Below are 17,015 nucleotides of genomic sequence, written 5' to 3' on the forward strand. Positions count from 1 at the left end.
CACAGGCAAGGCTCCTAGCTCTGTCACTGGGGTCTATTGCATATTGTTCATATCTCATTCAGAGCTCAATCTCTACATCTGCAGAACAGTGAAAATACACATCAGTCACCCAGAAACTAATTAAATGCACTGAGATCTTCCATAGCAATGAAGGGCACCCTCGCAGAACGCAATTTAATGCTATAGGACCAAAGTCCAGTCCTTTGTGCACAGGAAGAAGCCTTATCTGTCAGACCTCTGAGATACTAGACAGACATTGTAGCAGCCACAAGGTTGCCAGAAAAAAAAAAACAACCAACCAACCAAACAAAACCTTTCCCAAAACAGCACTTGGAAAAAGGAAATCTGTTAACTAACTTCCAACCTATTCATTTTACTGTGCAGGGAGACTTCCAGACTTTGTACCTAGGGAGAGTTTTAGTCTCTGCTTTTGTGGCTGTGATGATTATAGCAGAATACCGTGAAAGCAGATGGCCTGTATTCATGGAAAAGATGTCTGGGTCTGTGTCCAAGTGGTGTGATTTGCATTCCCAGTGAAGTAGGTGGGTAAAGCTCACCTTGTACTGAGGACACACAAAGAGACTATGAACCATTTACATGCTCAAGCCTTGTCCTGGGCTTTAGTTCACATATAGATTTACCGAATCAGTGTATTTAATATAGCAAAAATTCCCCACAAGTTAAAGATGCAGGAGTCAGGCTCTACTACTCTGACTTGTGTAAACAACTGTGCAAAAAAGCAATTTTTTTTCTGGTAGTTCATAAGCCATAGTTCCATTTTTGGCCATGTTTTTGTTTGAATGGAATAATCTAACTTATCTAACAAGCATATGAGGCTAACAGTATTATCTGACATACAGAAGCACGTTTCACTGATGTGACACCAAGTTTTGGAGGGATTTGTTTTTCAATGAAATTCTAAACATAGTAAATGCACAACTGAGAACTGCAGCAGTATTTTAAAGCCTCCACTGCAGTTAACTAAAATTGATCTCTTTAACAAGTGCTAAAAATAGAAAGAAGAGAGCACACAACGGCTTTTAATATTGCTCCCTGCAGGCTCCTTAAACAAGGGTGAATATGACCTTCACGCAAAGCTGTCCCAGAGTGTGGAACAATGAGTGATATTTCACATTCCACTGCTCTAGAACAGGAATCGATTTATTACCAAGCTAGCTATGGGATTAATTTACATGTTTCCATTTATAACACTGATGCATCAAAGGAAAAAGGAGAGTTTTTTGTTTTCCTTTTGTTCAGCAGTTTAGAAGCAAAACATCAATTCTGAAAATAATAATCCATAATACAGTAAGAAGTGTTGGACCTGACAGCCTTTGTCTACGGAGTTACTGTCTGAAGGGGAATAAAACACAGGAGTCTTGGAGGAAATTCTCCTGATACACATTTTCCCCTGTGAGAGATCCCACGTGAAAAGGATATGACGTTATCCTGCAAAACATGTGAATCAAACATCTTCCTGCACCCCACGTGCTTCTTTCAGCTCTGAGTTACTCTGTTGACCAATGCAGTTACACAAGAACCCCAGTAATAAGATGTCTGAAATTGGAAGCTACTCCCAGAACAAGGAAGCAACACATTCAGTAGAGCTGGAGAAAAAACAATTTTCATATCCCACAAAAATCCTGAAAATAAACTCTGAGAAATTTTCACAAGTTAAAAATATATATATATATATTATTTTAGATTGAATCTGAAGGGTTTTGTTTCAATATAAAGCTAATTTAACATACTAGTCTTTCTTATAGTTTAAGAACTTAAGTTAGACCTTAATTTCTAAATGATATGGCTTAGGCCTAAAACTGGAACCTTTTTTGTTTTGGAAATTTTAAAATGCTTTAACAACTTTCAAAGAAAACTCTATTTTAAAAGATAACTTAAATCAAAACTAGTCCTTCCCTATGAAAAGCTTGGTTTCACCAGATCGGCATTCTTTAAGAGAAAGCATTGTTTAGAAAATCCCAGCTAGCTTCAATTCCTAACATCAGCTGAAGAAAGACTTTCTTCTGACTGCCCGTCTGCATTATCCATTGACATCTGTCTCATTTTCATATAGGCTACAACTAATCTCATTTCTTCTGCATACTATTTCGAATAGAAACTGGGCAGTCACAACAGAGCAATCCTGCCATGACTGGGGAATAGCAGTCCTCTCTCAATTAACTTGTTCATGTGAGAGATTCTCCACTCTGATGGAGATGCAATGATGCTTAAACATTTGATGATCTGCATCTTGGAATGAAGTCTCCAGCAGATCCGATTTAAAGCAAAAACCTCTTCAAGTTCATGGACAAGCATTTATCGTGTCCCTGCATAAATCCATCAGCTGTCCCATCTAAATATATATTAAAAAAAAAACACAACAAAAATGTATGTAAACAAGCTTTGATCTGCTACTCAATCAAAGGGCACTTACAAGCCACACTTTAGGCTAACCACTTGCAGAGCAAGAACTCTCTGTTCTGTATAATGCAGAGCACCCTACCTGCAGTTAAGAAAAAAGTATGTACATACATAAAGTAAAATTCATTCTTAGCAAAGAACCAGTTGATACGTATGAAGTTAAACCCAAAGGTTTAATGCAGCTTAGCAATGTACAGGCTTTACAATAACTTCCTCTATAGTAATTCCTCTACACTGCTATTTCTCATCTGCTTTTTGTGACACATTTTCACACAACGGCCATAAAGCTTACCTGGTCCTAGCTTAGAAACTGCATAAAGGAGGTCGTAGTTGATGACAGGTGTTGCATCATCTATTGGTTGCCACCCTACAGGTGGGGAGGCTGGAGGCGAGATGAGAAACTGTTTTGCAGGCTGTGGTGGAGCTAAATGAAGCTTGTCTCCATCTGTCTCAGAGGTCTGAATCTTTAAAGCATAACAAATACATCATTTAGTTTAGGATGGGTAGAGCAATGACTACTCAAATCACACACTTCTAATAGCAAATGACACCCAGGCAGGGTCTCAAAATCAGTCTCGGTAGACAAGGCCTGGAGACACATTTCATCTCAACCTTACAGATGGTTCCTCTACAGCAAATACACTGTGGGGGACTGTTATACAAGCAAAGCTACAATGTTTGTGCCTACTGGACATGTTCTCTGAGGATAAGAGCAAACTTTGGTCTCCACAGCTGCTAATTCAGAGATCTGTGAGGCTAAAAGGTGCTCTTGTGATCTACTGGTCTAAACTCTTAAATAAAAGCAGTCATTAAACTAGAAATCAGTAACTCCTGCACCAAGGCCATATCAGTAACTTTAGAAAAGTTCTGAAGATTTGGCTTATTGAGTTAAAGTGATAAAGTAATCTATCATGATCCTTAGTCAGTTGTCTCAGTAACTAATTCTTCTCATTTTATTTCTATCTTAAATTACCTAGTTTAATTGTTGCTTGTCTGGTATATTAAAGAAGCCTCAATACAGATGAATTATGCCACAGCTACAGTCACATCTGAGCAAGTTTACGGTCAACTCAGACCCAGAAGTGATAAATTGCATCTGTGTGACAGCAAGCCTGAGATAAAAAGCCTTGCTATACCTGAATGGGCTCCGCAAAAAGCCAGTTTGGGTCTCCCCACTCCATGTTCCCCAGAACTTCTAATTCTGGAAGTTCTTATTCATTCTGGCTTAGGTCCCTGTAAACATAGACTTCCCCAGACACTGCTGCTTCCTTGTGTTTGTTCCCTGGACACAACTAGTAAATTCTTCTAAGACTGCATGTACTGGAGAGCATAGCGCAAATACTTAAATTGGCTTTGCAGGAAATCAGCTTAGATATGGAGATTAATCACTATTATCCATGTTTTTCCATTTCCTGGGTAATCCCAAGTTTCCTCTTAACCTCTTGATTGTGTAGTTAGAGTGAAATGATTATCAGACCTTCTTCAACTGCAGTTCAACTGCAACCTTTCAGAAAACCATCTGGGCCAGGTCTAGGAGATTAAGGCATTTATGGTGGGACTGAGGTGGATTTTCAACACCTAAATCCAACAGTAAGAGCTTCTGAACTCATCTAACCCACCATGCACCTTGTGTTTTTCACAGCCATAGCTCCCCATCTTCCTGAAGTTCTGCTTCTACATGTGCTCAGAACAACTGCTATCTTGATAGGGCTGAGAAGCTCAAAACCTAACTTCCTCTTAAGTTTGATTAAGATCTTCAAATGAGACTTCCCTTAACCTAAAACCTCTGAAGGACCAATCTGGCAGCCCAAAGCACACCTGTGTTGCTTACTGGCACTACTGAGTATCCCATAAGCCACTGTGGCCACAGCCATTTAATAAAAAAATATTTAGAAGAGATAGTGGTAAGGGTTCTCAACCTCCCTCCACCTTTCTGTAGCCTGGCTGTGACCACCGGGGCACACTCAACTCACTCAAGCACATATCTGCTTTAGGTATCTGCACTCACCCAAGCATTGGGAGATCTGGGTTCTCTCCCTCCCTTGTTCAAGAAGAATCTAACCCTCATCTCCTACTTCTAACAGATGGTTATAATCACTTGCGCATGTTCTGGGCTGGGGGCATTCTTCTCCCCCTAGCATCTCCCTGTCAAGTGAACTTACTGAATTCCTCTTAAAAAATTCACACATTTATTTAATAAGACAAAAAAAGGCAGGAGTAAGCCTGACTCTGGCTCAGAGTTGCAGTCAGATAAAAGTAATTCAATCCTACTTCTTTTAGGAACTTAAGATACTTCACATTTCCACTTTTTTTTATGGTTAGTTTAGAGAGTTTCCCCACACAAAATACCAAATGTTGTAAATCTGTTCTAAGCTATGTAACTTCTGTGTGTTGTATAAGCAACTTGGGTCCTAACTGGTCCCTCAGGTTTACTGCAGACCCACTGGGAAGGTATGGCTCAGACCACATAAGGAGGTTTGAGTAATCCTTTAGCAGAGAGATTGGGCATGGGAGAAACTTTTATTACTTTCATTCAGGTTTACTGGACAATATTCCATTAGAAGCTATGCACTAACATGTAAGTGGATAACAGATTTCATTACCTGTGCAAAATACAACTTTAACTTCTTCCCTCTGAATTGTGTTTCATGCAGCTCTATTCTGGCACGAGCAGCTGATTTGGGACTACTAAAATTTATCCGCACACGTCTGAAGCTTTTAAACAGCTGGAATGTCACACAGTCATCATAGGCACGGAACAAGCCTTCAAATTTTTCCTGCAAATGAAAAAGAATAATGCTGAAGATTAACTTTGTGTTCTGTCCCATTAGATCTGTGTTGAAACATGATCTGAAACTTGATGACAGTTGTTTAACCAGTAGTTTTCAGTTTACGGTCCTTGTGGAGTGGATGACCATAGACTAATAAGGCTCTGTGAAAAGAAACTAAGACAAGCACTGGTCAGAAAGTGCTGAGCTCTGGAAAATGTTTGCAGCAAGGAGTCTTCAAATTGAAAACGCATCAGCTTCTCATGAAAGTTCAGCAAAATTGTGATGGTAACTTATGAATTGAAAATGCAAAAGGCACATGACTGAAAATACCAGACCACTGTGGTCTCATCTGCATGTAAGCATAGATTGCACTGAATCACAGTAGAGGAAGCAGACAAAGTTTGGCCCACTGCAACTCAGGGTTGCATTCAGGTTGTTTTGTGTCACAGGTAAGGTTTTCTGGACATTTTGTCATTTAAATACTTAGAGCAGATATATATCAATTTCTTGAGAGTGACTGTAGCAGAAGGAAAACAAAAACAAAAAAACAACAAAAAAATCAGATAACTGCAAACAGTGACCTGTCCCAAAGAGAAATTTCAGGCTTAAAACTTTTTAGTTATAGACCTCCATGTTCAAAAGGAGATGACATAAATAAGGTTATCTTAACATTGTAAAAGAAAGGTCTAAAATATACCAGATCTACGGGTCTACTGAAATGAATAGAAATTCAAGATATGTTAGCACCTGGAGGATCAGACTTTCTCTATAATTTTTCTATAACCTGTGTACACACAGAGGATTAGTTCCACCCCATCGAATGAAACCAAAGTCCTTAAACCAACTCTGACACACATGCATAGGTCTCTTCATTCACATGGGCGCAGATTCATAAAGTGTGCAGACCAAAAGTGACCAGTTCCCTTTTAGTCTAACCTTTGTGTTCACTCAGGCTTTAGAATTGCATCCGGTGAGTCTCACATACAGACCTATTGTTTTAACTACTGTAACCAAGATCTGAAGTCATAGAGGATAGAAAATCAGCCGGAGTAAAGCACCTTTCTTTTTTAGTTATCTCTGGAAAAAAAAAAACAGTATTTAAAATGATTGGCCACACCATTTCGTACATTGAAGGCTATTACGTCATGTTGAGAAGTTAGTATAATTACAATAACCTGATGTTTGCTTTTATACATCTACAAGTAAGAATTTTAAAATGTAACTTCTTTAGTTCTCATGGAAGAAAACAATTTCTTATCCCTGAGAGTGGATAACCGGTAGAGGCTGCAGAAGATGAAGTTCAATTTATATAATCTAATCAATATTTCAGTTCTCATCTGTTGATCTTACAAGCTGGGTGAGGAATGCAGAACTTCTTCGAAAAATTTACCCTGAAGAACAGCGAAGAGGCATCAAGGAGCACTAACAGCACTGCAGGAGTGCCTGTCAGCATTACAAGCTTGTTAAAGAATTAACTGGAAAAACAGACCAGTTTCACGGCAAGAAGTATGAAACACTGTAAATACGCATATACTGACTGGATCTCCTTTACTGCCAACTCTGCGGTCTTCTTCCCCATAACCACTATTCCATCTCTGGCAGCCTCACAGAAGAACTTCCCTGTGGTCTGCTAAGCTTTCACGATTTTCATTTCATTTTGCCTGACCTCACGCACCTCCTCCTCTTACCACAGGGGATATGTTAGAGGAAAAAAACAGAGGAGATGGTTCAGTGGTTTGGTTGAGGGTGAATAGAGGCACGCAGTAATCTCACAAACAGCGTGAAGTTGATAGGTTTGTACAAGCAGATCTAGTCATACCATCTAACATTCAAAACATTCAGTATTTCACACATAAGATCTGTTTTTTAACTGTTTACAGTTTTGCAAAATTGTATTTCCTGAGCAGGAGTCTACCTCGAGTGGCATTTGTATAAAGGTCAGCCAAAAGTAGCAGTCGGTTTCAGTCCTGCCATGCTTGGGTTTTTGATCCTACAACCTTCACAAGGAGCAGAGGGAGAGGGTAGGAGGACGGGAGAGAAAAGGACAGGGGACCAGCACGTATGTAAAATAAGACTTATGTAGCACTCAAAAGTATGTAGCACTGTTTATAATCTAAGGAACAGATCATATTGACTAGCTAATTAAAGTGTACATCTTAAAGTTACCTATATTAACTATTTCAGACTTCAACACTTTTTTAAAAAAGCATGTTAAAATAAACAAGCTTATTTATATATGAGACAAGCAATGTGTTTTAACAGAAGTCACACATTGGCTAAAAATAAGCAGCAAGGCGAACATTTCATAGCCCACTGTAGTACCTCTTTCAGTCCCCCCACAAGTCACCAATGAAATCGTTCATCGTATAAAAAATATCTGATCAGCCATGGAACGAACTACGCAGGGACTTGTCTGGACACTGGGAAGTATCTGTTCGGGCTAATTATTCATTAGGGAACAGATTTTCTCTATACCAACACAGCAATACTTACTTGTGTTGGCCTGTCTTACATGTTCGTCTTCTTTCCATACACCGTGTACCAATATGGAACCGAGATCTTGGTTCGGGCCACTGCAGGGTGCCACGGTGCAAAACCAGGGCAGATGTAATTTTAAAAGAGGCTCCAAGAACAGTGAGTGTAAAGGGTGTTCTGGGCACATTTCTGAACAATCCTGAGATGTACTCTCATTAGGCACTGAAAGGACAGATGGGAGTATCTCTAAATAAAGCTGATTAAGTAGTGGACGCCAAACGTAATACTGGGAGATCATTAAAGCACTAGGGGCTTTATTTGGCTTACTTTCCAATTTGATATTAGCACGGCTTTAGAGCTCCAGCTTTGATTAACGCTCCTAAAAATGTCAGGAAAAAAACCTCAGAGACCTCTATTCGATATGATTACAGGGCATTCTGTCCGCAATGGGCTCGTATCTACTGCACCAAGTGAAACTGCATTTCCCATTAAAAAAAATTCACACCTCTGAGTTCTTCTCCATTTTCAGCTGATAACAATAATGACCTTAGCAGACGTCATTAATCATCAACCACAGTTAATGGCCCTCAGCATCTTGAGCTGTCACAACTCCTCCCAGCTTGATATTAATTCCCAGGAAATGCCTTATGCCTTAATTGCTGTTGCCTCTGATATCTGCTGAAGGTACTTATCTGGATAAAAGTCTTTTAGAGCCATTCTGATCTCTAAGAAAATGTATCACATGCATTTTAAAGAGCTTTGCAAATTCTCTCTCCAAGTTTTTGTGGAAAAATAATTCAAGATTCATAATCATCTCAATTCGGGATTTATTTTTAAATGTTTTTACAGAGTAAGTTTTTAAACTTTCAGAATATTTTGAGACCCACTGAAAAAATAAAGGAACTTCCTAAGTTAAGCAGCACTGTTGCTAATCTTCAAGTAAAATCTGACTCAAAATGCAGAAAATTATGAGAGTTATGCATTTATTTCTCAGATTTTCCATGTCTTTATCCATCCTAAGTATGTGCCTGTGAGACCCAATTAATGTTGCTAATGGACAAATTTGAGTAGCGTTATTTTGACCCACGCTGCAGGAATTCTCACTCCTCTCTTCTGAACTCTGTGTCCCCTCCCCATCATGCTGCTCCTTCACCAAGCCCCTTTCCCCAATACCAGCACCAGTTCTTCCCCAAGGGTCTTTCCTGTCACCTCACGTCAGCTCCCATATCCTAGCATTCACCACCTCTAGCAGTTTCTTCTCTTTATTTTAATTTTATTTTATTAGCACAATGTAGGAACGTACTAATTAAGGCTGCTGATTACTCAAGCTTGATTGTTCTCACTTCCGACAACGCAGAGGACAAACAGTACCGTCCAAGGAAGAACTGAGCACTGGACTAACAGACCCACCTCAAGAGTTTCATAGTACAAAGCGCAAAGCTGTAGGCTTGTGGGCTAAAACCTACTTGTACTACTAAACAGCAGCTCACCTGGGGAACCAAGATACAGAGAACCTGTGTGCAAGTCACAGGATAAAAGTGATCAGTGAAACGCTGCCATCAGAAGGCAAACATAATATTGGATGTTATCTGGAAAGGTATTTCCAGTAAAGCAAAGAAATTAGTAACAACATTACATAAAGCACTATTACACCTCATTGAAATACAGGTTTTGGTGCCTGCTTCCCAGAAGGATTAAGCCAAATGGGAATAGGTTCAAATAAAGGCTACTAAGATAAAAGGAATGAACAACTTACTGAAGGAGAAGAAATTAAAATTCTTGGCTTGTTTAGCAAAGCAAAGACTGAGAGGAGACAGGACAGTCATCACTAGTTTAGAACAGGATAGAGAGTAAAGAAAAAACTATTTAAACTAGAAGACTGTTGGCATAAAACAAATAGAAACAAGTGGGCATGAACAGGCTTAAGCTGGAAGTTAGAAAAAGGTTTCAAACATCAGAGTAATGACTCAGAAACAACCTTGCAATTATAGCAGCGGTGGCAAATGATTTTTTAAGATTGAATTTGGTTAGTTCGTGTAAGGAGCTATGACAAAGCATTGCCACAACAAGCACTGTAAAACATGACTACCTGAATTAGCAAGTGAATTGGGTTCTGACAGGGCAAGTTCCTTCCACTTCTATGTTACTATGACTTATTTCCAAACATTTCTTTCATGAGTGGCTCCACTGGTATTGTGTTCATTCAGGACAAAAGCCAAGGCCTAATTCAAATCAGTGGAAGTCTTTCCACAGATATCAGTGAGCTTTGGATTAGAGCCCCAGAACTCAGAACACAAATTACATTTTATTATTCAGTATGTTTACGCTCATTATCACCCTTGTTCCACATTTGATTTAGGAGATGACTGTGATTTAAAACTTTAGTCCAATCCTGTTTCCTAGATTTTTGGTAAGAAAATAAAGCAAACATTTTTTTCCATTTCAATGTTTCCTGGTCTTGTATGTGAAGAAAAAAACCCCCACACAAATACCCAATTGCATGCAATAAGAAAACCAAGACATAATTTACAATTAGGAAATATGTTTTACTTGAAATGAGTTCTATACTTTTGGTATAAATTTCTATAACAATCAGATAGACTGAAGTCTCAGAGTCCAGCATCCTTTCTGTTTCCACATAGCTACAGCACAAGATGAAAGAGGAAATTTGACAGTACGTAAAGACACCATGCACTTAAAGTCTAGCAACGAAAAATTCTACCAACAGATCAATTTCCACTTTATAGCAATGAGGACAACCTAGGTGTTACTGGTTAATCCTAGGGTGATAACTGAATCACGATAGTGGCACAGGTGCAAGAAAGGCATACATGATCCTAGAAAATATCAGTGGGAAGTCACTTCAAGACTGGGGTTTGTTAATGCCACATAGCAGGTACTCTAACAACCTAGTCTAGATACTGTGCCTGGCTCTGGTCATCCAGGGTTAAGAAAGATGGAGACAAACTGGAAGAGGACCAGGGGAGGACTGCAAGGATGAAAAAAAAAAAAAAAAGGGGCAAGCCTATCACAGGAGATAAAAGCAGAAGAACTCTCCCTGGGAAACAAAGGCAAAGGTAGGATGTGTTTCTCGCTGTATCTAAATATGAGCTGTAACTAAATATAAGGAAAACAGTAAATGTTGAGCTGGGAAAGGAATTATCTGTATTAAAAAAAAAAAAAAGCAATTTTAAGGTTGGACTTTGAGAGTGTCAGGTTAAAAAAAAGTATTAAATCTTGCTCACTTTGGTTAAATCAAAACCAATCTGCTTGTACTACCGCAATCTTATTAATGTTAATATAATGCTAATGTACTAATCCCTACTATGCAGTTGAAAAGAATAAACAGTCTGTATTTCAGACTTTATGCTAAATGACCTTATTCCTCTGGCCACCTCCTCCTCCAGTGTACCAACCCCGAGCAGACCATGTATTACCCCAAAATGTGTCTGCACTGATCTGTGGCTCGCACGTGCTGCCATGTTGTCCTCTACAATAGAGCTGTTTCAGAAGCTTCTGCCTAAATCTTACTGATCCTGAAGGCCGTGTCCAGAGTATTGCCTTAACTATGTGCCAGAATCATTTTGACACCAAAAATACTTGAGGTAAGGTTTCCTGCTTACAGGTGCAGGGGCTTGTTCCAGAAAAAGACTCTTTGAGAAATGTAGCAGACATGACACAATGCAGTATAGACATCTGTAATTCATCATCTCGCAAAAGCTTGTGGTAACAAAAATAGGTAGGAAATGTCGGGCTGGAAGAAGCTTGACCGTTCCACCTTGCCTGGGAACGGAGGCAGTAGGAGTCATCCCTCCCCACCCGTCCTCCCGCGCGAGGACAGATCACCCAGGGACAATCTGAATAGCACCGCAAACCTCCTGCTGAACAAAACAAGATGGATTTGCTTCTTGAAAATCAACTGAACTCCTAAATACGTTTATGTTCAGCTTCCGAATCATCAGTACAAAGAAAGGGACAGAGATAATATCTGCCCTAAAGCTTAATGAAAACAGCATTCACATTTCAGAAGAGGCTGACAAATGTCAGGGGCACAGAATTTTGCTGCGTTGCTTTTTCTGTTTTTAACCAGCTCACATCCCTGTTTACCTCAAAGTGACGCACATTCCTCCTGCTTAGCTCCACTGATCTGGAAACCAAAGGCTCCTTCAAGACGAAATAAATTGTTCCTGTGGCAGTGCCAAGGGGGTGAGATTTAATATAGTTTGGAGACTTCTCAATTCAATTTCACACCCGATGATTGAGCTAAAAGAAAAATCCACACTTTACTTTTCTTTTTTTATACAAGTACTGCTATTTTACCATATCGCCCACGACAACTTTTTTGAATACTACCTATTTGAAGACTTCAGTTCCACATACCATATTAGCTTCCTGAAACACTGGAAACACTATTTCAGACTAGGTGGAATAGAGCTATTAATTTTTTTGCCAGTACTAGGGAGCGCTCTGTAGAGACACCAGTCTTTGTCCTCCAAGAAGTTGCCTTCGATTCAGGTCCTGGCTGCCATTTTGTGCATCATTCCTGGATATTATTTTTTTCTTTTGCATCGTTTTGGAGGGGAAAAAAAGCAAGAGTAGGTTTCTGGAGAATTTAATGCAACTCTTATATTTCCAGACAGCAGTACTGCATTTTGGCTTGAGAACGGTAAAAAACAACGCAAACAATCAAGGCATAAAGAAAAGGTTCTGGAAGGCTGTCCTGAAATGAGCAGTTGTTTGGGGGGGATTCAAACAATAAATGAGTAGATAATGTACGTAGCAAACTCCAAGGAGCTCCCACGCATTGGATTTAGGAATGAACCCAGTCCAATATCCGCTATCAATTCTGTCTTATTGCTGGAAACACTTAAGCCCAACAATTAACTTCCACACTGCTCTGAACGAAATTACAGCAAATGAAGACCAACAGGAGAGCTGCCTCGTGGGAATCCCCAGCTCAGACTAAAAACGCTTACGTACGTCTCATAATAATAGTTAGCTGGCACTCCTGGGAAAGCTAAAAATTTAAAATACCAAGGACAATAATAGATAAGGGATTGTTAGTCAACCTTGTGAAGGAAACCAGGATTACAAAGTTATTCATTATGAGAAGCTGTATGAAACTCATTCATACTAACTATGTAAACTCAGGGCTGGTAAGAAAAGCTTTCTAAATATTCTTCCTTTATTACAGTATTTTAAAGTGATCTTTGAAAGTTTAGTTTAGTCTTCTCCCCCCTTCTGAATCAGATGACTATCTTTTTCTGCTTAGGGAAACTGAGGCAAGGACAGACGGTCACAAAAAAACATGGGCAGCAGGCCTAGAACCAGCACTCCCTTAACCCCTTCAGAAGCATCGTACTTCTAGGAGCAAAACCAAACTCAGTTAGGGGATCCAGAAAGCTCAGAGTCTATCAAAAATCTGTTCCTGAGCCTGCTGAAGTATTTGGAGACCCCTCTGTTGATGCCAGTGACACTGAGTCAGGACCTAACTGAATATAATGCCGAATATGAGAATGAAATGTAATAAAAAGAACACTAAGAGCTGAAGAACTTTGTTTTATTGCTGCATTGCTATTTTATACCCTCACTTGGAGATGTAACGTTGTAAAACAACCATAAAACACATGCCATTCATTCCCTACCTTTGTCAATCCAGTTAAACTAGAAAAATAACCAGCAAAAAGCCACGGGACAGTTTAAACAAATAAAATGCTTGCCTTGCCCACTCCTGATTTACTATTTTACCTACAGAGATCGACATTTATAGCATTTCAGCTGCTTCTCATCACAGTCAAGGAGAGTGCTCAGCCCTCTTTCCCTCCCCCTCTCCTCCCAGCAAACAACTACACTAGCATGATTAAAAACATACTTCCAATCCATCTGGATGCAGAAAGGACACCAACAACTTTGAAAGTGATCCTCTATTAAAAAAACAACAACAAAAAAACAGGGAAAAATCTCTTGCTCCTTCACAACTGCTATTAAACCTTAGAAAAAAGGTACAAAACCCCCTACTGATCCACCCATTACATGCTTGCAGATGTTTATATATAAAAAACATTCTAACTGGAGAAAAAAAATTTAGAAGAACGGGAAGTCAGGTTATGCTAAAGGCCTTAGTCTCATGTTGCACCTCTGCATTAAAACATTAAACAGAAAACCTCTCACTGTCCTCTTTTGCATTTCTCCCTTCCTTTGCAGCCTATAATTTACTGGGCAGGATACACAGTATTGCAACCACCGTCTAACACACCGGTTGTACTGTCTGACTGTTTCCTATTCTTGCCAGTCTGCCTCAGCCATCTGTCACTCGCTGTCTTACACTTCATTTGCAAATTAGTCAGGCAGGTCTATTTTCTGTATACATTTGAACAGCGCCTAGAAACTGTGGTCTCTAAGACCAGGCTCTCTACCTACAATAAAAAAATACATCAAGAACAACAGTACAGTCTGGAAACAGAATGGAGTCTACAGAAACCTACCTAAATTACACATCAATAGTATTCTGAGCCTCACAGAAGAGGAGAAGAAGAAGAAGAAGAAGAAAGGTACCTTTCATTAACAACAAGCACGTTAGGAAGCAGTAAGAAGAAGAAATCATCATCTTTGGGCTGGAAAAGAACAAAGGTGTACAGAGCTGAAACTCAGGGGCTGAGAATCCCTTCCTAGGATCCGTTTCGGACATACTCTGGCCTCTTCCATCTCTCGCCCATGCTGCTTGGTGCATGTAATGGGATACGAGTCAGCTCGTTGCACAGCAGCGCAACAGAGATTGCCTTTAGCTCCCCTATTTGGGACCAGGGCTGGTAAAGCACACAAAGCCGTGGAGCCATTTTTATGTAAACTCACACACACAGCGACGTGGCTGAATGGGCAACGCGTACAATTCAAACCAAAACGCTGCCTGCTGGGCTACGTAAGCATCGGAGGGGTCAGGGACATGCGAGGGAGACCTACGCCACAACACAGCACGCGTTTCTCAACTTCTTGCTTGGTTAATACAGCATACCTCTTCACAACTCTGAACTACGGAGATTGATACAGTTTTCTTGAAATATTTTAACTTGTTCTGGTCTATAATTTTTACCTTTAAATAGAGAAGTCATCCAAGTGGGGGAAAATGGATAATGGAAGAGAAGAACAAGCTAAAAGAAAAAACTTTAGGTAGGCCTCCCACCTAACATGCACGTGCTAGCTAAAACGTAGTGTTACACAAAGCAAGCTAGAAGGCAGCAAGCCTAAGTTACTGGTTGAGGTGGTAGTTAACAGCAGGCTCAATACCAGGAACTTAACTGGTTCTCATGTTTCTCACGCTCTTCTTCCTTGAGATGCAAGTTTCAATCTCCTATTCTGATCTGTTTCAAAGAGTAGGAAGTTGGGATGAAACTGGAGTTGCCCCACCTCCTTTGGTTTTCGTGCAAGCGAACCAAACCCCAGAGGACCAAATTCCAAAAGAAAGCCTAAATTACGAGTCTAACTGCCCTGCTGCTGAAGTAAGCCAGCACATCAAAACAGATGCAGTAGCAATCTGAGTAGGAACGCTGTTACATATAGACCAAATAATCTGAAAGAAAGTGGGATATGAATTAAGACCATCTCCACTTAATTAGGCTCATTGCTTAGTTTTGCTCAGTCTAAATTTGGCTCAGACTCTTTTATTAGTACTAACCACTTTTATCACTTAGATCTCAAAGGGCTACAGCCTTTACTTCTCTATGGGCATTTCAAGCTAAGAGAAAAGACCAAAAGGTTTGATTAAAAGCAACTATGACTGTCTGCATGCTTCTGCATTTTTGTATCTGTTCAAGCAACTAGTCAGACCGGTCCTTAAAGTTTTCTAGAATGAGTAAAATATGAACTCTTTGGTCTATTTCTCCCTTCTTGCCTGACACTTTAACACATGTGGGAACAAAGTATTTCTAAAAAATAAACAGATTGTCTACTACTGAAGTGCACTACACTGTGCACTTCTGGTGTTCAAGCCCCATATACATTTCTTGTAGAAAATACCAAGAGAAGTCCAACCAAATCCTTAGGAGAAAATTAATTAGTACCTCCAGAGTAATCTGATGGGAAGTACATACAGAAAAAGAAGCCATTAGCTGAATCATTCATTGTTACCCAGCCTAGCTTGTTGAAGGTCAGACTAACGCGGTCACACGTAGGCAGCGAGTCCCTGTTCAATACACGACTAGAACAAAATGTGCCTCCAAAAAGGAGAGTCTATATGTATTTCCGTCTAAGCTCTACTCTGAGTTATGCCCATAACTCTCTGCAGCTGAAGCAGGAGCACTTTGAAAAGTTATTTTATCTTCATAAAAATTTTATTTTGCTTAAAAACTGTTGCATTGTCATCTTATAAACAATTCAGTACCAAAAAATCCAAAAACAAACTTTCTGCTTTGGTCTAAACCAAGCACAACAGAGAAAAATAAATTTTCTTTTTTGCTTCAGAAAATATGAAATCTCTTTTGAACTGAGAGATCCAGAAAAAATATATTGAGTTGCTGTAATTGTTTATGCAAAGTTATCTCCAGAAATGGCTTTTATGATTCATGGAAATCTCTTTCTGTAGTTTGCCAGTGAAAAGGTGTCTTCATTACCAATTCTTTATGTATATTTTCTTCTTTTTAACCTATTCTGCTCTTTGTAGTTCTTCCTTCATAAATTGCTTATAAGAAAACATTTGGGACTAATGCATTTATATGAAGGAGAAGATAAAATAAATGTTTTCTTTTATTATATAGGATATGGACTTTCCACACAACAGGAATTGTGCTATCATTAAAAAAAAAAAGGAAAGACACCCATATAAATATATATCTATAAAATGTTTTAGTTTTATCTATCTATATATGTAAATATATATATATATGTGTGTGTAACAGTCTGTTTCTCCTAACTTCAAATGGCAGAACTTCAGTAGACTAAAATGATTATACTTACACACTGCACTGAAAGAGGTAACTATAAGAGACTGCAAATATAGCATTCTCCCACATTCGCTCATTTGATGCTCACAGAGGAGCATCACGTTAGCCATAATCTGCTGGGTATAGTTGCTCTCAATGCTGTTATCATTTAGAAAGTTTGGCTCTGGATTTGATTTTGCAGATCATGGCAGAAAAGAGACGGAAAGCATCTGCATAAAAAGAGATTATATCCTTCTACACACTCTTCCTTCTAAACTTCCATATTGTCATTGTAACACTGGTTTCAGCATTGTCCCGCAAGAAACTGAAGAGAGTTTCCAGTTTGAATAAACTTAAATGGAAAATAAAAAATGCTTGAAATGTTTTTACACTTTGAGAAGTTGTTTTGTCCCCAGCCCAGACACAGGTCATG

The 17,015-nt window shown here is 39.3% G+C and overlaps 1 protein-coding gene across 3 annotated transcripts in view; it reads right to left on the reverse strand.

Moving 5' to 3' along the window:
* RCAN2 (regulator of calcineurin 2) overlaps nt 1-17,015 on the reverse strand; it is an 88,094-nt gene that overhangs the window by 8,417 nt on the left and 62,662 nt on the right. For 2 of the 3 annotated variants that reach the window (XM_026059396.1, XM_026059394.1), the window contains exons 3-4: nt 5,025-5,198; nt 2,714-2,885 (exon numbers count right to left, since the gene is read on the reverse strand). In XM_026059396.1, the coding sequence (XP_025915181.1) occupies nt 2,714-2,885; nt 5,025-5,198 (346 nt within the window). Of the gene's footprint in view, nt 1-136; nt 2,354-2,713; nt 2,886-5,024; nt 5,199-17,015 lie in introns of those variants that run through there. The other variant, XM_026059397.1, reaches the window with a different exon arrangement.

Source organism: Apteryx rowi, unplaced genomic scaffold (genome assembly GCF_003343035.1).
Source record: "Apteryx rowi isolate R43461 unplaced genomic scaffold, aptRow1 scaffold_157, whole genome shotgun sequence".
Lineage (NCBI taxonomy): Eukaryota > Metazoa > Chordata > Aves > Apterygiformes > Apterygidae > Apteryx > Apteryx rowi.